This window comes from Anarhichas minor, unplaced genomic scaffold, assembly GCF_050575085.1.
Source record: "Anarhichas minor isolate MPS153535 unplaced genomic scaffold, ASM5057508v1 ptg000004l, whole genome shotgun sequence".
Lineage (NCBI taxonomy): Eukaryota > Metazoa > Chordata > Actinopteri > Perciformes > Anarhichadidae > Anarhichas > Anarhichas minor.
Genome location: NW_027466450.1, coordinates 3,059,614 through 3,085,247, shown reverse-complemented (window position 1 = coordinate 3,085,247; position 25,634 = coordinate 3,059,614). Strand labels below are relative to the sequence as shown.

At 44.2% G+C, this 25,634-nt stretch overlaps 1 protein-coding gene across 1 annotated transcript in view; it reads left to right on the top strand.

Moving 5' to 3' along the window:
• Nucleotides 1-25,634, top strand: part of il1rapl1a (interleukin 1 receptor accessory protein-like 1a) — a 126,869-nt gene that overhangs the window by 64,965 nt on the left and 36,270 nt on the right. The window contains exon 5 of the mRNA XM_076102986.1: nucleotides 17,310-17,384. Coding sequence (XP_075959101.1) covers nucleotides 17,310-17,384 — 75 coding nt within the window. The remainder of the gene's footprint in view (nucleotides 1-17,309; nucleotides 17,385-25,634) is intronic.

The following is a 25,634-nucleotide window of genomic DNA, read 5'->3' as shown; positions in this document are numbered from 1 at the left end:
ACGTGCGCTTCTCTTGAGAGCAAAGTGATAAAGAGAAAGTGGGAAAGTTTTGATAAAGTTCAACTTGAAAGTGCTCTTTTGCAGATGGAGCCATCTACGAGATTATTCTGTGTTATAAGACCAACCATGAAGAAGTAAGTCTTTGTCAGGTTTTGGTTTTTTTTACTCTGAAAGCTACCTCGCTGACGAGCAAAATAACTTCAATACCCCTTTTCCCTTTTAAGTATGTAAGAATTGTCTTTTTTCTCTCCCAGACTCCCTTAAGCGAAATATTACAAAGAGACAGAATTAACATCCAATCAACATGGCTAGAAAGTCCTTCTTGTCCCAGATTATCCCTGTGCAGCCCTGTCTGAGATAAGCATCCAGAGCTAAAGGGAACAATGGTTTTACTTTGAGAAGCCACACCGGAGCACACGCAAATACAAACAAAACTCATATGTAACAAACCTTTTTTTTTCTCTCTTTCACTTTTACAGCTTTTTCTCAGCATCTTCCCTTCTCCGCTATAAACTCAAACCGCCCTCACTGCTCTCTTGCTCTCTCCTCACTTTCCAAACTTCCTCTGTCTTGTCCCCTCCCACTCTGTTTTGCGCGCACACACTTACACACTTACACACTTACACACTCCAGCGCACACTCACGTTCACACCTCTGTTGGGGTGGGGCTCTTTATTTCATTAACAGCCGCTTGCACGCCAAAATTCATTATGCCAACCTTCTGTTCTCGTGCACCCAAGCATGCCAGCTAACGTGCGGAACAAATCCCCCCCCCCCCCCCGCCACACACTTCACCCTTCCTCCCTCTCTCTCCTCCCCCACTTCTGCTAATAAGTATGTTTAGGATGTGATTCACCTGCATCAAAGGCTCCCTGTTAAGGGGCTCGCTTTGTATCGTTGGACCATGATTAGTCATTACTGTCAAACCCTCTGTGTTTCCCCTCCACCGCTATGCTTTGAAGCTAACAGGTGGTTGTATCCGCAATGCAAATAACTCAGATACCGTTACATCTTTCCGTGTCTCGGAGCTCTTAGAGAATGTGATAGTACTGTGCTGATGGTGCTGCTTTGTGAAACATAGCTGTGCGTAGTGGCCGCCTAGTATTCGCTGTTTTATTCCCTTTTATCTGAGCTGGAGAATGTGTCAGTGACACATTTCGCATGCACATTCTTGCCCAACAGGTTGTTAAGATGGTTGTTACTATGTTACTTTAGGGTGAAAATCCAGGGACTTCATATGTCATCATTAATGATGAAGTCCATGTGCTTCATTGTATCAAATCCGTCAATTGCTTGATTTTGTTGTGTTATGTTTGTTTTAATTGTTAAAGGTTCACTAAACATTAATACTCAGAGCATTCATATAGCAGCAAACAGCTATTGTTTATGTAAAGATATAGTGGAGTAATGTCTACCTGAGCAGAGAATAAAGTCACTCTCAGTCTCTGTGTGCGTTGTTAACCGAGCTTCTCTGTGCTTTGTCGACATAGCCGGGCCGGTCGTGCATACGCTTTAGTGCACGTGAGCGTGCCCCACTGGTTAGCTTATGGACGCTGCTCTGCACTGCTCACATATGTCGGTTACAGCCGATAACGCCGTCTTGAACGACAGCAGAAGCCTAGCCCCCTCCCTTTGGTTCCTCCTATAGATATGCTCCTAATGTCTAATTTAGCACCTTTAAAGGTGCAGCTTTTCTTTAAAGTTGTATATTAAAAAAGCATATCAGTCAATGTAGCCACTCCTCTTGTCCATCCATACTGTGAAGTGATCGTGAAAAATTCACAAAATAATGTGAAAACATCTCAAATGGAATAAAAAAGCCAATGCTTCTTTAGTTCCATCTGAATCTCAAGCGAACGGCCACGTCCACAGAGACCGTCCCAAAGACCTGCCCACTCTACTCTTTTCATATGCCAACGCCACAAACCCTGTTCCCATAGAAATTGATAGGGTGGCACCTTGGGTTCGGCTGTGTTGTGACAAGTTATTCCAAGTGGAATAAAAAGGGGCTTTGTCTTGAAACAAAGCGGTGGCTTAGGACGGCTTTTTGGCCCTTTGGGACTTGCTTTATTCATGAGACACACTGCCATGGAATAAAACAGCCAAACATGACATCACACCTCAAGTCTCCAGTGCTTTTTTTTTTCAGTTCCTGGACAATATTTATATATCACTTTTATACCATTTTTATTTATTTTTTTCACAATAGGCCAGAAGTAGTTAAGAGGACTGCATGAAATGTTTCAGAATTACACTGATGCGGCTAATACAGATGTTACTATATCACACTAAAGGTCAAATTAAGGTGGCATATATTACTTGGCCACATACATAGCTCTTCATACATACGTGGCTTCTCCGTTCACCTCTCATGCTCGTTTCCCTTCCTGTTTTTCCCTCTCCGTGTCATCTTTCAGTGCGTCTCCTCCACCCTGCGCTACTTTTCCTGGTATTACAGTTTGCCTCTTTTACAAGCATATTGTCTCGTCTTTTTCGTTTCCGGTCCACGCAGCAGTGCTGGCCTGGGGAGTAGCGTGATAGCGTGTGTGTGTGTGCATGTGTGTGTGTGTGTGTGTGTGTGTGTGTGTGCTGGTGTGTGTGTGGCTTTCTGTAGGGTTGTAATTGCTGGTTGATTTGTGGTCAGAGAAGGTCAGACATTCTGCAGGGAACATGTCAGGCTTTTAAAAGCAGAGAAAGAGAGCCCAGCCCTGCACCTGTTTAACCTTGACCACCTCCAGGGAGGTCAAATCACTCAATCAGCTCCTCCACTTATATTAGCTTAGGATTCAATGTTAAATACTGGCAAGAGTGTGATATATGAGGAGGCTGACTTTTTGTGTAAACTACATACTGTAAACAGAAGCTTAAATGGAGAAGAGCAGAAAAGGAAGTAAGGGATTTCCTCAGATGTTTAAGTCGTGTAGGGCGGAAAAGCACAAATTGTGATCCTGGGATTTAATCAAAGTTGACTTCATTTTTCCGGGACAAACACCTGCGGAACCCCAGGCTTTTTAGCATGTGTGTGCTCACTCACTGAAGTTGTCATATGAGACAAAGCTCAAACCTCATTAACGCTACCACACCACTGTTGTAGCCAAATACTTAACTCTGACCTTGACGTACTGTTATTACAGTATATAACTGCATCAACTTTTCAGCTGCAGGTGTAACTTCCAATTATTTTTCATGATAAAAAGCCAGCTTACGTTTCAGCTGTGGAGCAAAGTACTTTTTGTAATTAACGAGCGCAAATCGAAGGGCAAAATCTGTGGATGAAAACATGAGCTTGCAGCCTAACAATTGGCCTGATCTGTCCCCCAATCAGAGTGCATTCAATTGGCGGCGCATGGGAGTGGAGAAGATAGCCCGAACATTACAACTAATGAAAGTCCAGGAACAATCTTCTTGTGCCTCAATCCATGGAAAGACAAAAAAAAACACACTAAACTTTCTGCATGTGAAAGATGTTCCTTCACTGCAATAACCTCAGGTCAGCACGATAAAGATGGTCATCAGCTCCCACATAACCACTGGGGCACATCAAAACCAGTAAGATGACACTGTGAAAAGCATTTGATCCAACGATCCTCGAACATAGTGTACATTTAGGAAGAGTTGTTGCTTTGTTAAAAGATATACCACACAATCTAAGAAATATGAAAGATTAACCAAAAAAAACTGTATTGGAAGTATTGTTTGCAATTCAAACTTCATTTATAGCAAGATATCCTCGTTTTTCAAGGAAGCTGGACTCAAAGGATGCATTTACTTTTTCTCGGCCACTTTGTGTCACTTTTACCAGAAAAAGAAAACGTTTTAGTTATCACAAACGCAACACTAAGAGAACATGACATTGGCAGTCAGCTCTGCTGCTTGTGGCTAAATGGCCCCTCCTGAAGCTGGTCCCACAACCGCGGTGTCATAATGAGAGATTAGGAGTCGGAGCCATGGAGGAAGTGCAGGAGGAAGTGATGGATTCGGTCCAGATGGTCCACCAGTGCAGGCAGGGACAGCAGGAGCTCTGTTAACACTTTTCAGCACTGCTGCATACAGGCACACACGCACAAACTGTGACAATGCTAACAATAAACCCCACCGCTCCTCACTGTGTGCTGTTTATTCTATTCAGCCACATGTGTCTCCTAATGATGTCATCAAGATGTGACAGCGATTCATTAGCAAATAATAGATTCTACATGCCTTTGGCATATTTGCGGGGAATCGCAATCTGCACCTTTTCTCGGATGCTGTGACAATCAGAGCCGTGACGGTCCGTATTACCATTACATTTTTACTTCCCCCTAATTGATTACAAAATGCACACAACTTTCTGTACGCGTGTGCAATTCCAGTGGCAAGAAGTGGTGCTTCTGTCTCGTGTCCAAAGAAGTGCATGGCGCCCGTGCTTCTGTGTCTGGGAGTAGAGGAATGCTGTGATGGAGGCCTGCCCCCCGTTCACTCCAGGATCAGCGGAGTCTAATGGCTTCTCATCAATTCCTCCTGTCGAGGGAAGTCTGTGTCATGACTCCTGTAACTACTTCTGACACGAGTGATGAAGCACTTGTTAAAGTTGCGAGATTCCGCTGGAGTTTGAAACCTTTTTTGGATATAAATCTGTGTCGCGGAGATGGACAGAGACAGTGAGTGAGGGGCAAACAGACGAGGGGATGAGTGAAAAGGCGAGACAAAGAGCGCCTGTGGTTTAGACGTGACAGATCGGAGAGAGCGGAGGGGGGGGGGGAGAGAGAAGCTAATGATCTCCATCTGTCTTAGAAGGCTGGGAGAGAAGAGCATCGTTAGGCTTTTGGAATAAGGCGAAGCAAATAAACAGGATTTGCAAATCTCACCCTGGCACCGTGTTATGTGACTGGCTTCGTTTGAGTCAGCTGGTAAAACTTAGCTTAGAGACACTTTGGACCAGCAGTTGTGTCATGCTAATGATTGCTGCTCTCCAGTAACAGTGCTTGTGTAACAATGTGTTGTTTTTTTTACTGTATGCCAGAGTGTATTTTGGTGTATAAGTTTTCATATCCATGTACAGAATCTATGCTAATGTATATTTGTGCATTTTAGTTTTAAGTGTGCATCATGATCTGAGATGAGACTGCTGAGTTTCTAATTGGAATTTGGCACGGACTCGACACATTCTATAGTGGCGCTTACATCAAGGAGAGGGAGTGTGAGACCATTAGTTTCATGCCACAACAAAGTATTTATTTGTGTCTGGCTAGAGAAGAATACCTTATCTTCTGCTTTGTCTAGTTAGCTGTTGTTTTTTAATTGGATATATGTCAAATAATATGAAACAGTTGCGCTCACACAAAAGATTTTTAAAAAAATGATATATGTATATATATGCAGATATATATACTTGTATATATAATAATCGCAGCAAAGGTGTGGTGTGATAAAAACTTGCAACAACACAAATATAAGGCACCTCAGCCACCTTCAGCATCCGCAAGTAAGGATGTCTAGAAATGTGGATCAGTCAAATGGGTCTCCGTTAAACCTGAATCTGTTGCCATAAAAGCACCATAAAATAGAGATGCAAGTACATAGTCTGTCAGAGGCTATGCAGTATTTAAGCATATTATTTGTGTCCATTTCAGATGATAAGCATGGCGCTGTACTGCAATGACTCCATCGGGTAGAGCTCTTTGCATTTCATCAGCTGCTGCATTTTAACTGGAGGTTGACATTGACGGACCATCTTGCAGTGAGCAATATAATTCAGCTTTTTTTATGATTGGAAATATAAAGTGTTATTAGTGTTGCACATCATGCCTGTTAGCAAGACATGCAGGATCAAAATACAGCTGGCAAGCTTAGTCCCCCCGTCCCCCGTCCCCCCGTGACTTCTGTCCCTCTGTGTTGTCAAACAATAAAGGGAAAATGTGCAAAATAAATCTTATGTCAAGTAGAGTAAAGTGAAGTCACAATATGGTTAATTTTGCATGTGTGCCTTCATCCCAGCGTTATTGAACACAGACTGGAATCAACAGTCTATGTTGCGTGAACTGCTGAGGTTGCCGTGGAGACGGTTGAAAGGGAACTGGAGCAGATGGCGGTGAGGTGACCCTGCAGGTTGCCTTTCTGTTCCTCTGTTACTTCATGTAAATCTCAGCCCTATATGTGTCACCTCAGGTGAAGCCTACTGGTACTACCAGTGTGTTTACGCTCGTGGTTGAAAAAAAAAAGAAAAAGAAGAGAGACACACACACACACACACACACACGTACACACGCCCTTCCAGTTGGGATGGGGCACTGTGCGTGCTGGTTGTAATGTGCCAGGACTGTGTTAATCCTGTCCCTCAGGTGGGAATCCACCTGCTTTGGCTTCCCCCCCTGCCGTTGACGGGGTTAGCCTCGTCCTCCTGCTCTGACCGAGTAACAGAATGGACACCGCGCCGCTTGGGCTTCCCTCTGAATTGCCCACAGAGATCTGCACTGATTAGAGCGCTAATCCCCTTTTCATTGCCCGCTGTAGGGAGAGCTGCAGGATGCTTTATTGGTCAGTATCTGCCTTGTCTGAAAATGTTTTTTTTAACATCTCTGAGCAGTGGCGCATGTCGACCCCCCCCCCCCCCTCCCCCCGTCTGCCTATCTGCATAAGCTCCACACAGATGTATTTATTTTACGCCTTCATTTAGCTTCTTTATCGGCACTCCCCCGCCGAGGTTCTGTTATCTGAGGCTCACAGGAAGGTGTGTCTACTGTATGGAGTGTGCGTTGTGCTCGCCTGTTAGTCCGTGTGTGTTTGCAGGGATCAGGAGCCAGTGTGTGCACCAGGTAGCCAGGGTGTGTGCTGATGTCGCACACCGGCAGAGGTTTAGCAGCGACCTGCATTATTGAATGTGTACACGATGTCTGCGAGCCGAGCCCTAATGGAGGAACAGTGTAGTGTACACTCCGCCCATTGGGGAACATAAAAGTTCACAGTGATATTATCCAAGACACACTGCACAGAGTACATGTCGCCGGGGAGAGGCACGGGCACGAGCTGGGACGAGTGCGCAAGAAAAGAAGGGACAGTAAGAAAAGAACTGGAACGGTTTCCTGAAAGGTAAGAAAGAGTGTGATGGGGCAATTCTGGGAGAGTGACAAAAGGATGACAGCGCGGGAGAAAGGGCCACGCTTCCAAGTGAGATAGAAGAAAAGGAAATATCACTCTGTGCTACAGTGACAGAGGTTAAGAACAGAGCAGAGTCAGAGAGAGGCTGTTGAGCTCAGAGAGGGCACGAAGCAGACTGTGCTAAGCTCGACCTCCCAGATTGTTGAGACGTCAATACTTCATCAGCAGTATAGGCTGGAGTCTTCGCCTCCTCCAGCCCCTCTCTGCCGTCTCCCATCACATCTCTTTGCCTGCATCTCTCCATCTTTGTTTTCTTTCCACTTCACATCCGTCTTAAGGTCCCAGAAGCAGGGATGTTCAACGCTTGCTCATAAAACAAACACAGACATATACGCAAACTGCTTGTGGTATGCCCTCCCATTTACTCATACCCATTTGAACTTTGACTTACATCACAGGTGCACGCATGCTCTGTTTTTTTATTGGTCCTCACGGACGCATAACCCTGTGGAGATCAGAAACTCGCATCGCAGGGTTTCCCTCACATCTTCTGCCCGTCTTTCTTTTTCGCCCTCTGTTTGGCAATTGTGACTGCCATTCATCTACAGATGCATGGGTGCACACTCTCAGACGCACACTTCCAGGGGTTTGAAACACGCAGACATGCATCCCACAGCTTCTTTGATGTAAAGTACATTCAAGCTTTTCTTCCCAATTGCATTCATCTGAAGGCAAGCAGGACAGATACGTTGATAGATCGGCAGCCTCCTATTTGAGAAGCGCTGCCCTGAAGGGCCGCGGCATTGGCTGTCCACTAACTTCCTAAAATGATTCGCAAATGACACACAGCTTATTAATCCTGCGCATCACAGCCCCCTTCCCAATTAACAAAGAAAAATCAACCGTTTGTATTTTATTCTTGAAATGCTGCTTTTAGGAAGTAATCTAACAATTGCAATGTAAACAATACAGCAGCATTATGACAGAAATAGCGTAGGATTGATGAAATCATATAAAATGCTTCCCCCAGCTGTTTCTTTATTTATTCATTTCTATCATCTGCCTCTGGCTGCAGATTTCAGGGGATGTGTGTGTTCAGGTTGCGCTGATCTGCACCGTCCGGACAATGCGATTTCATGCGTCACTGTGATTGCCACCGCTGTTTCAGAGCGATGAGACCGGTAAATGTGAGATCTGAGAGTGTATTTATTAGTCACCACACCTTCCGATCCATATTGACCTTCACCCAGCCTTTGTGCACTTTGCGCCGCTGCACACACACATGAAACACCGAAATAGCAGGTGTGGTTGGAGACGCCCGCACAGTCTGCGTGCACGAGACCTACCGCTTTGCAATTGTGATTATGATAGGGCCCCCAATACTGTATGTGTCAGAGAAGTAAGGAGAGATGATTGGGTAAGGTGTGTGCGTACGTGTGTGTGTGTCTGTGTGCGTGTGCACATGTACAGTAAGAGAAAAGCGAGGCAGAGAGGCTGAATTTGTTGCACAGGGTTTTGCCGTTACTCCACCCTCTTTATCAGCGTAATTACTTTCATTTCATTTCATTAAATCTGAACACAGTCGCTATTGTCATTTTTCTCCTCAACTATGACGCACAGGGGAGGACAAAGTCTCGAGGACACCTCTTTCTCTCCTCTCCTCTCAGCATCCCTGCTCTCTGCTCGCCATTCTGTAAACAATAGACCCGTAAAAAAAAAAGCTGCTCATTCATTTCAAACACTATTCACGTTCCCCGACTGCTTAATTGAACCTCTTACTGTGAATACAATGCAAGTTCCTCTATCAACCTGCGCAAAATGTAATCCCTGTTGAGAGTCTGAAAAAACAAATTAAGACCGTCTTAATGGGGTTGCTTTTTTAAGTGGAGAATAATACTGAGTTGTACCGGGTGGAGGCACATACTTCCTGAGGGTTTTGTTTTGTGCAGCCACTTGAAGTCTGACACCAGGAGATTCTTTGGCTTATTGATGTTGAGTTATAGATAAAAGGCCTGTTAAAGTTTGGGAGGGGGGGGGAGCCTGCAGACAGCTCTCCCGTAGGAGGAGACGGCGGTAAGATTATTGGACGGAAGCAACGGCATTTAAAAGGGGCAGAGCTCTGTTGGTCGCACACACACACACACACACACACACACACACGGGTACGCACATGTACACACACGCACACCATGCTGAGAGGGCAGAATCGCAGTAAACCTCCAGCAATTAATAACACATTTTCTCAGTCTGTTCCCTTCGTGTACTCTCTCGCTCCGTCTTTGGCTTTCTCGAACAGCGTCCTCCTCTTTTTGTCAAATTCATCTTCACGTGGTCGCCATGTAGTGCTTATTAGGTAATGATTTGTTAAATGTAGTTCCCAATTGGTTAGTTAACACGCTCTGTGAATGAGCACGGAACTGACACGAGGGCACCTGCTTTTAAATTCCTCTTTCTTCTTCCTTCACAATGATATGGACTATTGAGGCCTCACAGCTGGAACCCTTCTTTGAACAGCTTGATTGCTGTCGGACCGTCTCTTAGAGAGCTGCTTGGTCGTAAAAACTCGAAGGGGCCGCTGTTCCGGGAAGGGGCCAATTGTTCTCACTTTTTTTTGCGATGATGGCCATTTGAAGGTGCTAGCAACTGTGAAGCAGGAACCTGCCTACTCATATTCCTGGGGGAAAAGAATGCACGCTCCCGTTGCTTTTGATGTTGAAGTATTTCGGCTTCGCCAGAGGCACAGCTCTTAGAGAGCACAACAGTGGTGGACGGTGGGTGAGCGTGATGTGGTTCAGGATGAATAACTGCTGTTATTAGCTTCCTCTGGATGACACCATCCAGCTCACTGCTCAGCTTCTCTCATGTGGGAAACGGCCCGGGCCGGGAATTGAATTCCTTCTACTCTGAGGTGACTTTATAAGGGAATCATATACAGGGTGGTTATTGCACCATCAGGAATGTAATGAAACTGGCTCAAAGGTGACAACAGTACAGTGGAAGGTCACTGTTAATATATGGTGATCTCCTGCTGTAGAGTATAGGAGTCTGCCAGCCGTAGAGGAGAACCGAGGCTTCTCTATTCAAGCTTAGCGCTCTTGGGAGACTCACAGGGACTCTGTGTTTGCTCAAGTCTCCGTGCTCCTATTTTTACCTTTCTCATCTAGCTTGACTGCCTTTGTTGCTTAAAAAATGCTGAAAACCTTTGGGAGCCAAGAGAACACAGGCCTCTGTTCACAGCCTCACAGTTTGTGTGTGTGATTGTGTGTGTCTGTCCATGCATGAAGTGTGTGTGAATGTCCTTTTGTCCATGTCCATTTGTATGCCTGTATATGTAGCCTACCTGCTCACCCATATACTGTATGTGCCAGTAATTTATACATTTGATTTTATTTTTCTGTATTTTCACCGTTTACCATCAGAGCATATTTCTCTTTTGCAAATCCTGCCCTGATTTATTTTTGCTTCAATTTAAGGCAATTTCTGTAATTTCATCACTGTGTAAATATTCAGATGTCACTGTAGATGTCACACAAATAATATTAACTCAAAACATATTTAAAACCATAAATGCAGGCCTGGGATTGAAATGATTATGAGGATGAATGGATTTTTCCTAAATTAAAACATAACGAAAACCCGTGTCGTTCATAACTGAAATTGTAAGCGTAATAACTGTGTCTTTGGGTTACAGCACAACAAAGTAGGAAATAACAACAATACACACAATTAAAAAAAGAAACCATTTAACTTCGTAGCCTGTTTAAGCACACATATCAAGGAAACATCAGCTAATACTGCAAGTCAAGTACCAATCAATTATTTTGTGAAGTATTGATTTTTTTGGATTTCACTGATTATACCGTGTATTAAAAATACAATCAGCCCCACAATTTGAACGGCTAACCGAAAAAGCCCAGTGATCCAAGTATCTCAGCTCCATCCTTAATTCATTAATTTGCTGTTTCCCTCCAGTCAGTCACCCAGAATAATCCATCTGGAAAGTCCAGTGAGCTTTTCCGCTACCAAGCAGAAATGGGATTGTGGATGACTTATCACAAAGCTTATATCCACAGAGTCCCACTCTGTGTTAATGTATCCACATGTAGGCCTGCGCACGCACACACACACACACACACACACAAACAGTGAAGCATAGCATCGCAGTTCTTTGAAATGATGAGAACACAAAGCCAGCCATGCTCGCAATTACTTTGCAAATAACGCACTGCATGCTACATCTCTCCCACAATTAGACGTAAGCAGAGGCTCGGTCATTTTCCACCGCATAGGTTACAAGTTGCTTAACATTAGAAGTGTAGCATGCATCCCAAGTTAAATGAACACAGGCCAACTGTGAGAGTTTCCAGAGACACGTTGTGTCACCCTCTGAAATGAATTCAGCCTGGTTTGCTGCAGAGAATAGACAATGGCTCTGCCCTGAGGATACTCAGACATCAATATTTTATAGGGAATCATTGATCCCAGAGCTTCAAATTTGCTCAAGCATACCATTTTGGCCATTCTGGTCCCCCAAAGACACATATTCACACAGGAGACATTAATTGACTGCTCACAGACAACCATGTCATACCCAGACAGGATCAAGGAGGAGGAACTGGCTAGAGTTGCCAACGTTCACCGAGTCTCTTACCAGCAAAGCTGCAGCTTCTGCAACATTTTGTGCTTATAACTTGTCCTCAAAAGTTTTTTTTTTTTTGGGGGGGGGGGGGGTGCTGTGGATCAGGAGGTGGAGGGGGTTGCTACCTCACCTCCTGTTGTCCACTTGTCAAAGTGTTCTGGATCAAGACCCTGCTAGCTGTACGAGCTATAACGGAAACTCATTTGGAGTCTTATTTCGTGATACAGAGGTTTGCATTACATGGCTATAATTTGTTCATAAGAGACAGGGATAAATGTGGTGATGGAGTTGCTGTTTATGTCCAGAGTCATATTCCAGCCAGGCAGTGATATCACTTGATGTTGAATGAAACAGGGGCTCTGTGGCTACAGGTACACCTACCACATTAAAAACCTGTGTTCGGCGGCGGCGGCGGCTACAGACCGCCAAGTTTGGATGTTTGGGGGAATCTGAATGTGGTATTAAAAGATCAACTTGCATTGATCTGATTTGTAAATGCCTGAGCTCTGCTCCACAGCTGTATCGGTAGCTCTGGGTCACGGTGATCATAACTTGGTTGCAGTTCTGAGAAAAACCAAAGAACCAAAGACTGGTAGACAGAATATAAAATGTCTTACAAAGGATTCAGTCAGGAGTTATTTGAAGAGAAGACTAAGAGTTGAGCTGAATATGTAGCGAAGATGATCCGAGGAAAGCACTTAATGTGTTTATGAAATTATTTATGGGTATTGCAGATAAACGTGCACTCTTGAGAAAGTAAACTGTTAGATCGAATGGTGCACCGTGATGATGAGCTGAGGAACTTGATGGCCCGGCGTAACGATGCCAAAAAAGTTGCAGATAGAAATGGAACCTTATTGTAATCTAAGAAATGCTGTGACCACACTTAATAAATGTAAGAAAAAAGGAACACCCCAGCTGACGTCATGTTGTCAGCTAATGGGGATCCAAACATATTGAACTGTCTTTTAGAAATAGGAATAAAAAAATCATAAATGTATTTTCTATGTGATGCTGTCACAACCTTTTAACGGCTCGTGTTTAATTACCTGTTAATGCCTACGTGTGAATTACAGGTAACATCAAAAGCCTTTTGTCCGTTCAGGTAGAAAGAAGCTTTATAAGTGCAGTCCATTTACTATTTTACAAGAACGCGGGAAGTGAAAATCGTTTTGCGCCTAACCTGCAGGTGGTACGCACTTGCAACCGTCACATAAATGCAGCATAATAGACACACAACAGATCTGACACATTTTCCTCTGACCAAGAGTACATTTTTATTTTTATTTAAATTAAATAAAAAATATATATATTTGTGATTAACATATCTTTTGATTCTAACATTGAACGTAGCATATAATCACAGACATGATAAATCCATTACTTATCCCACAATGCTTTAACAATCTTTTATTAAGTTAACTACTCACCAGATATATTTGCATGTTTAATTACCTGTTTATTTCAACAGTTGCTTAATTCCTGACGTTGCCTGCTAATGGCAATCAGAGACTCTTTCCTTTGTTCGGAGGTGCTCACAATCTCTCCCCCCCCCCCCCCCCCGAACCGTGATAATTGATGTATTTCCCATAAAGAAGTGGTAATTAAGATAATGAGATTTTCAGAAACAAGTGTAGCATGCCAAAACGATAGGGAGCGTGTGTTTCTTCACTTTAGCTTTATAAATGTTCCTGTTGTATTCTCTTCCTTTCACCAGCTCCACTGTTCTCCTGCTGCTGGCTGCCTCCTATCTGTTCCCCTTACCACATCTGCTTCCCCTCTCGTCTCCCACAGACAGCTTGTCCTCATTTGTTTGCCCAGTGCATAATTGGCTATAGGATCACCCATTGTGTAATTATGTATAGCAGTTTGATATGTAATTAAAATTGTATCAGTATCCAGTGTAATTTGTGCTGTGTGATTACCTATTAACAGTGCAAACAGTTGTGCCTAAAAGCCCATGACCGCCCCCTCTCATTGACACGTCACTGTGCGTCTCTGTCAGTATTTACATACCAGCAGGTTCTACGTCCGCCGCAAAACCTCCATTCAGTTCGACACAAAATAAACACTTCGGTCTTCTCACATCAACACTTCCTCCTGACAGCTTAGAGAATCCTTAAATATGTTATCCTGCAGCCTTGAACCAAGCACTTTAGAAGACCACGCACTCTACATCAGACAAGACCACGCACTTGACTGCACATCACGGTTAGCTCGGAAACATTGCATGGCTTGTTCCTCCGAAATACAGACACCAAAACGGAGCAGGGCTTTCAAAGCGCTTGTTAGAGCGCTCTTATAATAAGGCTAAAGAAGAGGGCTTGTGAGGACACTCCAAGGGAACATCTTAATGAATGCGCCAGGCTACAAACTGGCCTGAAAAAGCCGCCTCTGCAAATTCACGACTACATAATTAGACATGCCTGAAAGGTTGGGAGTAGCCTCTGTTTTATTCAATAAAGGTTTTTTTTTCAGTCATAGCTGGTTTAGGAAGTGCAGAATTAGTGTTTGCCTCCTTAGTGCATCCGATTGTAAGTGGAATGTGTGCTGGATTTGTGTGTGTGTGTGATGCTCAAAGCCAGGTCATACCCTTCCTCTCTGACCCACATATATGAACCTGTAATGCATTAAGTTATTCCCATGAATCAATACATTCAGCTCACTGCACACAGAGACGTACCTGCAAGCCTACGTACTATGTGTCAAACACGGTACTCCCTCTATAGCCTTATTAACACTCTAGTGTGATAAGAATGGTCGAGTTCTGAACTCATTTTAAAACAAAAGGATAAATTCAAAGGTCTACAATTATATCAAACCCGTCATGCTTGCCAGCAGAGAAATGTGGGCTATAATGAGCTTATCATGCCCCAATTTTCCCTCATGATGTAATGCCATGGCAACAAAAGATAGCGTTGTGAGTTTGAGTGTATATCAGCGATTATACCGAGCTCGAACAAAGTGTTGAAATCAGCAGAGAGAGTGTTCGTTGGGCTTTGACCTTTTAAAGTAAAGGTGAGTCCAAATATCTCCGTAATTATACAACTGTTGAAGTATACGTCTACAAGTGCAGGCCAGTCTGACTGGTTTCACGAGATCCTGCTGCGCTGATACTCTGCCATCTTATATTTAAGGACAGAGGTCCGCAACAATGTCAGCACAACTCGCCATCATGAATACAAGTAAACAGAAATGTCTTTAACGAAACGAAAGCTTCATTCGTCTTTTTGTAACTGAACTAAAAATCACATTTAACAAGACAGCACAGGGGGGGGGAAGAAATTGCACCGTTTGCCTGAAACGAGGGCCTTGCACCCTGGCACAAAAGGTGCCACTTTCAGATTACAGGCACTGATCCGAGTGTTCGTTGGCCGAGCAGCTGCTTGGGTTTATTGCTGGACTGCGGGAGACTCGATGAATATTTCTATTTTGAATTTTGTTCTCTTTGTGAAATCTTGCTTTTCGAGAGTTAGCAACACCGTTCACACGTCAGTGACTTACTGTCACGACTCATTGTCATGGTAATGACATTGCGCTTTTGGTGGTTGAGCCGGAGTGAGCGCGCTCACAGAACACAGTCGACTCTAAAAATGTGGGCACATACAGTCACACCGGCAACACTCAATCACAAGAACAATGTGTTCTTACATAACTCTAAGAAGCGATCTGGTCCAAATGAATTTGTAGTTTGGTCTGGATCCAGATCATGGTCTGGACTTTAAGTAGCGCCGTAATAAAGCAAAAAGCTTGGTGTGCTGTATCCAAAATACAGTTTCCCCATGCAAACTAAGGAAAACACATTCATAAAACAACTTAGCTTTGAGCTCTTTTTTTTTCTTTTCTTTTTTTTGTGACCAATGTAGCATTGGTTTCCCCTCTTGTGTTCATTGGAATGGAGGAGACATTACATATTATGAGAATCAAATAAATTAAATATTGTGTTGGCATTGCAAAACACATCTACATCTATTCACTAAGGTAATTACATATGCATTGAACATGTACATACAGTTACATTCACATAGTGAATATATAGTGTGAATAATACAGAAAGAGAGAGTACATCTAGGAGAACCCAAGATAAGCACATTGGTGAGCTTTGCCCTACAGACAAACATTTTGAAAAACAAATTAAATTGCAGTTTATTTTGAAATATAATATTATAATAAACTATGAGCTCTGTTTTTCATGATTTAACCGTATAGTTAATAATTCTCTTTGTCTGACATGTGAGAGAACTCGCAGCACTGTTGAAGTGCTGATGAGCAATGAGATAAAACTTCCATCTGCTTCAGTGCTGCAGCTCAGACGTATCAAACTTGGAATATGTGTGACTGTGTAAGTGTGAGGCAAGACATTGCTTGGAGAAAAAGCATATTAAAAAATGTAAATACAAATACAAAGGCTGTTAGTACAGTATCTTTCTGAGCGGGATATAATGTACCTCGTGCTAAAGCTGGAGTGTGAAGCTTTTGTCTCCCCCCCCCCCCCTCTGTCAGTGAGAGTAAATGCATGTCGACGCGTGTTAGGCGACGTAGGCCTGCAGGTGAGCTCACCACACCTCCCCAGGTGAGCTAGGTCTGTCCTCGCCTTGAATTTTTTCCTCTGAGTTTCAAGTTTCTTTTTTTATCTGGAGCATCCACCCCAGAAACGTTTTCTTGGGGGATTCGTAGGCCATAGCCTAAGTCTTCCTCCCATAGCTTCTGCATACTCCTAATGCTCCATCGCCATGGTCTCTCCTTTTTTACCAACTGTATTATAGTGTAAGAAAGTCGCCCCAGACACCACAACTCTGGTATTCTGCGATATAAAGGGACTTTCCCAGGCAGTGATGTTAATACGTAAAAGTCCCGCTTTATGAACATATAAACACGACCCCCTCCATTTCTCCCCCTTCGTGTTACTGCTTAGTCATGTATGTACAAGACTCTCTTTCTGTTCTCCTAACCCTTGACCCCAGGGAGCGCAGAACACACAAACGCTTTTAACCACAATAAAGCAGCTGCATGTTCTGTCATTCCCCAGAGGGCCGACTTCAGCAGCAGGTCTGACATCCGCCGTATGGATGATTAGCATCATTAGAGCATCAGCTGCTCCCTCTCACTCACACAAACACACACACACACACACACACACACACACACACACACTCCATGATGGCTCTTCAAATGCCTAACACTCATGCAGATTAAATGGTGGTTTGTTCTTGGCAAAGCAGTGATTAATTTATGATCAGAAGTAGGTCAGATGAATGGAACCCAAGGTGTAGAGACACCAGAGAGCAATGTGTCTGCACCCAGAGCAAGTTGGGAGAGATGGAGGAATGAGGACAGACAGAGAGGGAATGAGCATTTATTTATGTTGAAGAGGAGAAAACTTCTGTCTGTGCTCTGTGTTCAAAATATCTGTAAGGCAGAAGGGGGTGCAAAGGAAAACATTGAGAACCAAGTGCAAGAAGTATATTGGGAACCCACTAAAAATAGCTAAATCAGAATAAATCCTCACTATTCTTCTTCAAAGACCGCTTGCCGGTATTGTTCCTTTGTCTGGTATAATACTATATTTAAATTGTCTTTTCCTCCTTTTCAGCTCCTTTGACCGACAAGCCGCCAAAGATCCTGTTTCCCTCGGAAAACAAGATCAACAACATGGAGCTGCAGCTAGGTAAGAGCATCATGGGATTTCCTCCAGCTGCAGTCAGTACTATCTGTGTCATTTCCAAATGACAGGAAATGGATGACTTTACAAATCCTCTCCAACGAGCCTCCAGGCGCCGAACACAGATTGATGATGGCACTTTTATTTGCTACAGAAGCAGCAAAAGGATAAAACAATTGTTAAAGTGTTTTCCATATATGCAAATGGTGGGTGCTAATGTCCCTAAGGCTGTTTTGTCAACAATGAAGAGCCCATATGGTGCCAGGGTTCCATACGCTGGCTCGCCGCATGGAAAGGCGGCTGCTTTCAGTCGCCGTTGTTTGTCTTCTTTGACGTGGAGTCACGATGGGCCTACCATGTGTGCACGCGTGCGTGAGTGAATATATGCGTGTTGGTTGTGTTTGGGCTGTTAGTTTTTGTTTTTTCTGCGACAGCATATTGCTCGATTTCTGGGCACAGTCCGCCGTCCACATGGTGTTCGCCTGCTCTATGAATGGCTTGCGTGTCTGTCGTGACGAAGCCGATCGGACAAGACTGAGAGGTCTGGAATGCGTGAGGGCTGGATGAGTGTGTGACGGAGAGAGAGAGAGGAGGGTGGGGACAGAGACAAAGAAGGTGCAACGATTCTCCGAGAGGTTACCTTTTGTCTCGTATCTGATGCTTTTGGGAATCCAGGTAGTTCATTTAAAATGCCTCCACGGTTGGCCGATCAAGAGTGAAAAATTGCTGCTGTTGATAAACTGACAAGCGCGGCCACACATGTCAGCATACTCACACCCGTGCATGAACAGGTTGCACAATGCACCCTTCAGCTATTTGAGTCTTTGTCTCGATATCGCCGGGATTTCGAGGAAAGCTTTGTTTCGTCCCATCAAGCTTTTCTAACAATTATTAAAAGCCTCTCCGACAATTATTCCTCGTATGCGCTTTGTGTTTTCGTGTGTTGTGATGTGTGTTAAATGTTTCGTGCACTTAATACTGCAGAGTGATTTAGTACTGCAGCTCCATAACATTTGATACTTGTAAGCGACAGTTTTTAAAAGACGAATCGTCTAAATCGCTGCAGAAGAGATCCGAGATATCCTGACGTTTGGTCCCAGTCGAGCTCCTTAGAACTGTGGATCTTACATTTCCTATAAAGCAATTCAATCGTGTTTATTTTGTGTATGTGTGTAAATGCAGTTCAAACGCCATGTTCCCAGTTTGAAATGCAATTTGTCTCAAAACCCAAGCCATGGTAACCCGGGTGAGGGTTAGTTTTTTGACAAACCGCCCCCATAGAAGACATTATAAACCTGGCTAATTACTGACAAATAACAGGCCTTGATATGCGAAACCAGTGGAGTTCCCCTCTAATGGTGTGGTACACGAGGGCCAACGCAAGGCAATGAAGAAGAGAAAGAAAAAAGAAAGTGTGTGTGATGTTGTGCAGTGAGCCTCCGCACTCCCAGAAGAGTGTTTAAAGCCCAGAGACACCGAGGTAAATATTTTACAGCCGGGCTCCATTTTGTGAGCAGAAAAGTTGTCTCTCCCTCCAGACGAGAGTTTCTATTTTGCTTTATTTATTTATTCTCCTCTTCCTTAATATTTGTTGAGTCATGCCCTAAGCAGCTTTATGGAGCAATGTGGCAGATTTATGGTAGCCCGAGCGTGCACAGAGAGAGGCTGGTCCCTTATGGCAAGTGGGAGAGAGCGAGAGAGAGAGAGCGATGGGATCCAGTGGAGGCTTGTGGATTGGCAGTAAAATCAGAGCCGTAAGCAGAGAGATAAATCTGCAACACAGGAAACACAGCCCCACTTTATCTCCTCTGCTGCTGCAACCAGTGCAGATCTCAGACAGCCGCCATAACAGCCAGCTTTAAACAACACACACACACGCGGACATAAATAAAACACGTATGTTACATAAACTCTCACAGGGATGTAGCGGTGAAGTCGTAGAGGACGCTGCAGAGAGGAGAACACAAAAGGAACTAAATTAAAGAAACAAGAGTGTTCGTTAAAGCATGAGGATTGGGTGTGTCGGGAGAGAAAAAGATGATGGCGGAAATGACAGAGACAGAGTGAGGGGGGGGGGGGGGGGTCTTGTCAGAGTGTCCCATCCCCTGCTATCCAAAGGTCTCCTTGCATATCTCTGCCACTGTGCTCCTGTCAGCTGAGGGGCCAAAATCCCACAGCGGCAGATTATGTCACTCTGTACGACACCACCACCAAATAGCTGCTTGTGTGCAGCTGTCATCACAGATCTACAAGGCCTCAGGGTCCCAGGAGGCCTCAGGTGTGTGTGACTGTGCCAAGACTGGAAGCCGCCCTGTTTACCATCACAAATATTGCTCTCTGATTTACATTTTTACTTTTCAAAGAGACAAAATCAAGTTTGTGTCGGATGGTTTGGATTTCGTCAGTGGCCATCTACTTTCTCTATTGCCAGATTTAGTGCTGTCCCCCAGTGGTGAGTTGGTTGCGGTCCACTTCTCCAGAATAGGAGCGTGATTCATATTTTTGGGGGTTTGAATTTGTGTGTATGTCAGAAATACACAAGCTTACAGTATGCAACCTACAACACAAAGTTCCAAATTTAAAACACGCAGACTCACTGACTTGGTGTTTATTCCTTCGGGATGATTTGTCATGGACTCGCCGTCCCGGAGGAGAGTGACGGAGGGAATCAGCTCACGCTTACGCAGCGCTCCACTCTGAGCGTCTCTCCGCCTTGCTAGCTCTCCCGCTTCGTCACATATACACTCATGCACTGATATTCGCACATGCCCCCCGAAGCACTCGGGGTGGGTAGGTCACACTCGCTCGCGGCGCAGTTCTCGGTGACTGCGGGATAATTGTAACTGATAGAGGATTTTACTACTGTCCCCCAAAGCCAGCAGATGGGTGCACTCTAGTGGAAAGGAATTACAATCAATTATTTCAGAGAGCAGGACCCAACAACACGGGATGGCCAGAGGATGATGACTCTTACATCTATTTTACTTCAACATGTGCTATGTAGAGACACACACACACACACACAACCACACATCTGTAATAGACTTACACTTTTTTGTTTTTTTCATTTCAGTCGAATTGCTCCAAGTGGATTAGAAGTAAATCCATGCAGGGCTTTCAATCAGAGTTCAACTTTGGTCAACTTTTGCAAACAGTCTTGACGTTTTGGGCAAAAGAGATCCAGAGAGTCTGAAATGCAAGACTATATCACATCAGCTGTGTCACACCATCCCATTTTTGTTTTACAATATATTATGCCAAAAAGGTGCTGCATGGTTTTCATGCAGTCATCAGAAGTCTCTTTGATAAAAATGGTTAGCAACCAAGCTAGCTAGCCTGCTAACAGACAAATAGCTAGCTTAGCTTGCGGGCTATATATTGACCAGCCAATACTAGCTTGTGACCAGTGCTGGGCAAGTTAGTAAGGGACTGTAAAAAGTACTTATTACTCCTTTAAAAAGTGATAATACTTTCCTTATTACTTGGTATGAAAAGTTATGTTACTCTTTATATTACTATATTACTTTCATTATGTTACTGAGTAACTCGTAACTGCCCAACACTGCATGTCACCTGCTTGCTAAGATGTCAATAGTCAGCTTGCCGACCACCATTGTATGTCACAAAGCACCACATTATTTCATAATGGGGAATGAGTGAGACACTATTAAAATGCTGCTGCTTTTTGTTTACCATAACTAGCTCTTTCACTTTAAAGGTGGGTATTTTCCTATTTGTGTTACATGTTGCTTTGACTATGGTATGTCCAAGCACATTAGTAAAGCAGTCAGGGGTACCCGCAATAAAGACGGGGCATTTATTTAATGTTTATTTGTATAGGGACAAGTATGTAGCATAAACCAATGACACACACCACGGCATTTATAGCCTGAGCTGAGTGTGTGTGTGTGTGTGTGTTTGTATATAGTACTACTGTAGCTTTAACATTTCTCATTTCAACTGATGATATGCAGTTGTATCACAATCTATAAACCTATAACAACTCACTTTTCCAGGTTCTTACTCTCTCCCTCCCTTATTTGTTTTTGTATCTGTTCCTACATCCTTTTATCCCTCACCTCTCTTCTCTCTTCACTGCTTCATATTTTGACCTCTGCTTGCTTGGAGAGTTGAGGATTTGTCATTGAGGATGTAGGCCTACTGATTTCCCAACGGCTGTTGAAGTGGTTAACACTTCTTCTCTTCTCTTGAAGAACACCTAGCTGTTTCACGACGCATGTCAACCTTTACATGGAGAAGGGTGAAATTGTAATTGGCATTGCTCTGGAGAGTTGATACAGGTCAACACAGAGTCACTTCACTAAATTACGCTCTTTATTGACACATTCTCTTAAGGTTCCTTTCACGTTTTTTTCAGCTCAAACCTGCATGAAAGAAAGATATCTGTAAAAGAATGGGAAACGTTGGTGATAATGGGGTTGGTGATAGAAAGGATGTTAATCTTATAGAGAATCCATAAAAAAGACAAGAGCATGTGACCCTCAGTGCTTTGAAACGGACACATTGCTCATTTATTGATATGAAATCTATCAGAAGAAGATTTCTAATTAACCAAGTACATGTATCTTTATCTTTAAGGGAGGGAGAGATGGGCCGCAAGGCACTTTCACAATCGTCTGTGTCGGTGTGGATATGTTTGATCTCTTGCGATAAATGATTTACATTCTAACACAGAGAGAAAAATTCAACCCTTAAAAGTCACACTGCAGATGCGAAGGAATAAAAAGTGTCGTCATTTAATTTGGTTTTAATCCTACAGTGACCCAGCGTTAAGTAAGCCGTGGCGACCGGTATGGTAACTAGTGTGTCAGCGAAACAAAGCAAAATGTTTAAGTGTGTGAACGGTCATCATTAATCACTGAGTCCGGGGCTGAGAGCTGGAGCCCGCTGTATGATAAATGAACTAACAGCGCCTCTACACATGCCTAACAGGGAAGGGAGAGGGAGCAAAGGCAGGGGAATGAGAAAAACACACCAAGGCAGAGACAGAAACAGCACCACATAGCAGGCAATAAAGACAGACGCACCACCCCGCCGTGCATCACGTACAGCTGCTTGTTTATTGCCACCTTGACATTACTCACCACAGCCAGTGAGGCCGGTAAGAAGATGCAAGAGAGGTGTGAACCCATTCTAGAGTCATACCAGGCTCCTGGTTATTATTCCTCTGAGGCACCAGGCTAACGTCGGACTGTCAGGCGCTGTCTTTGAGCAGCTGCAGTTTTGGCTGGCGTGTCCAGCTCCGTTGGTTTTAATAGACCTTATCAGCGGCCGTTAAGCCGATTCAGCATGTTGGCGGCATAGGCAGTCGCTTAGAAAGAGCTGTCTGACTGGCTGCTCGGCCCAGCGAATCAGTAATTTCATCCATTTGGTGCGGTTTCTCCTTTCGTTGTTTTCTTTTTTTGCCTTTTACTTCTTCCACTGGCAGCACACAACAGCAGTGCAAAGCAAAGCAACACTTTTACAGTGACAGTGCCAACTTTGCATCAGACACATTCCTCAATTCCCATCCCACTTAGTCTGCAAAGGATTTGACTTGCATTCCATTTAATTTAAATCCAATCTTCTTGTGTATTAAACCAGTGAGCATCACACTCCAGGAGGCAGGAAACCCGCTTCATGAGGGTTTATTTGAAGGTTTGGATCGCAGAAGACTTGGCTCCATCTTGTTTGCACCTTGTTGTTAACCTAAACTTGTTTTTTCTGTCTGACTTCCGATCATGCAAAATGCGCATGCATGCTGGCAAGATTGTCTGCAGCAGCCTTTGCCGTAAGTGCTACTTAGAAGACGCGAGGTGATGTGAGGTGACGCATCAGTGGGGTTTTTGTCAGCACTTTCTGTTTGGTGTGTCAGGTCCATCAGGTCCGCCCACAACTAGGGCAACAGATCTGCTTTGTCTCTCTCTCTGGCCTGAGCTCAACTTTATGCTTGACTTCAGAGTGCGTATTCAGTTTTGTCAGCCATGTGCTCGTGTGTGTGTGTGTGTGTCAGTATTTCTAACACGTTATCCAGGCCGTCCAGAGCAATTGTGTTAAATCAGTCACTGGTAACACTTTCTCAACCTTTTAAGCCAAAGGATGTCTTTAAAGAGAGATGATTTAGGTAATGGTAGCTTTTACCTCGTCTGCCTTTGATGCTCAGGCTCACTGACAGGTAATCAAAGAGAAGGAGCATCCCACTCATCCCTGCATCACACTGTGTTTGATACAACAAGGGCAGACAGGAGGAAGAGGCAGACATAATGAGACGCTCTTCCTTTTCAGAGGGTCTGCCGCCCGTTCATGCTCTTCCTCCGGTCACTGCCACTTCTGTTTGGTCAAGGTGGAGAGGGGATGTCATCCAAAAGTGCCGCTTGACATACAGGCTGTATACAGGAAGTGCAGTGGAAATTAAGGAACCGACCCAATAGGCAGAAAGGGATGGATGTACAGTAATAAGCAAAGATGGAGGAATGATGGAGGAGTGAGGGGAAAAAAGACAAGGATAGAAAGAGATGGAGGGAAACGGGAGGGGGGGGGGAGCTGGCACTGGAATGACATGCATGAACACCAAAGCGAGCAGGGGAAAAGGCGGCTTTGCCATTCACTTTGAAGCTTGCTCCACTTCTGTCTGTCTTACGTAACAGAAAAATGAAGAAAAACAAGTGCCCAAAAAAAAAGAAAAAAGCGAGGCAGGGCGGAGAGAGAGAGAGAGAGAGAGAGAGAGAGAGAGAGAGAGAGAGAGAAAATAAAGGCAAGACAGAACTTCCAAACTTAATTTCTCTGATGTTTCCGGCAAGCGAGTCGCCGTATCTGGACGCTGGAGTTAGTCGCCACACCAAGCTTTGGTGTTGAGTGAGGGGTAAAACAGTTAGTGGAACGAGAGGGAGATCAGTCAGTGGTGTGAAGGGAGACAAGAAAGGAGGGTTGAGAGGAGGCTGTCGGACAGAAAGAAGATAAGGAGACAGAGGGGAGGAATAGAGGAGGAGGGAGGATAAACAGAAAGGAGAGGCGAGGGACCACGCTGAGCATTTCAACCCCAGAGAGCTATCTCTGCAGTAGCTGTCCATCTCTGAGTTACATGAGCCGCTCTCTCCAGCCTCACTGCTGACAAGTGTTTGGAGACCAGCTGAGGCCCCTCACACACGTCTGTTCTTCATTAACCAAAGACGACCTCCAGCTGGAGGCCACGGCTCCATCCAGCAGCGAGGAGCGCTGTTGCACTTTAGCTAACACCTCCATTGAGGTTGCCCTCTTTCTGCTGTACTCTTGCTTTTTATTTTTTTATGACAATCAATCTTCATGATGTCACCCATCGCCCACGGCAGTCAATGTTGCTATGGAGATCAGTAGATCTGCACCGAACTGCTGCCTGAGGGAGAGTGTACGCGAGCTCACATCGGCGCATGTGTGCGCGTCGTTGTGTGTGTGTCTTGTGCACACGGTTCATCTTTAATTGCCATCTGCAATCTGCATCCTGAACACAGTCAGTAATTTGAGAGGCCCAGCGTGGGGTAAATAGCTGAGACTCATTTACAAGTGTGTTAATGGACTTTTCTCTATCTTTGTCTTTCTTGTTTCCCTTTCTCTCCCCCGCTCTCTTCCTCCTGCCAGTCCTCTTCTCTGCCCCTCTCTCTTTCTCCCTCCACATAGCAGTCGCTCTCGCATCGTAACAGTAGAAACATACTGCAGAGCAGAGTAGCAGCAGCAGTATAGAAGTGGTTTGCGCACAATTTGCATAATGTTATGTATAAATGCACTGTTTTAGGTGGATAATTATCTTCAATTTTGTCATTACCATAAACATTTTTGTTGGATTGGCTACGATTGGCTGTTGCTGATTTTGAAGAACAGAAGTTAACAGGCCCAATGCTAGCATGGGGGTGGGGGGGGGGGGGGGGGGTTGCTTCCAGTACAGCCAGCTGAAATGAGTTTTGTTTGCTTTTAGTTTACAAAGGTTGTTATTTTCTGCTAATGCTCCGAAAAATGCTCAGGATGAAGGAGAAATTGTGGTAAATTAGATTTTTTTTTTACTAATTTGCCCAGTGAAAGGATGAGAGAAACCTTCATTTCCTTTAGCTATTTCAGCCTCGCCTTGCAATTTCTAATTCTTCCCTTCTATTCTGCTCTTTCCTCCTACATGCTTCTTTTCTTCATCCCTTTACTTCTGTCTTCAGCCCCTGAAATGTGTTATTAGTATTAAACAATGGCAGAATAGGCATTTTAAGTACCAGCTTTACTTTCCCTAATAACTAC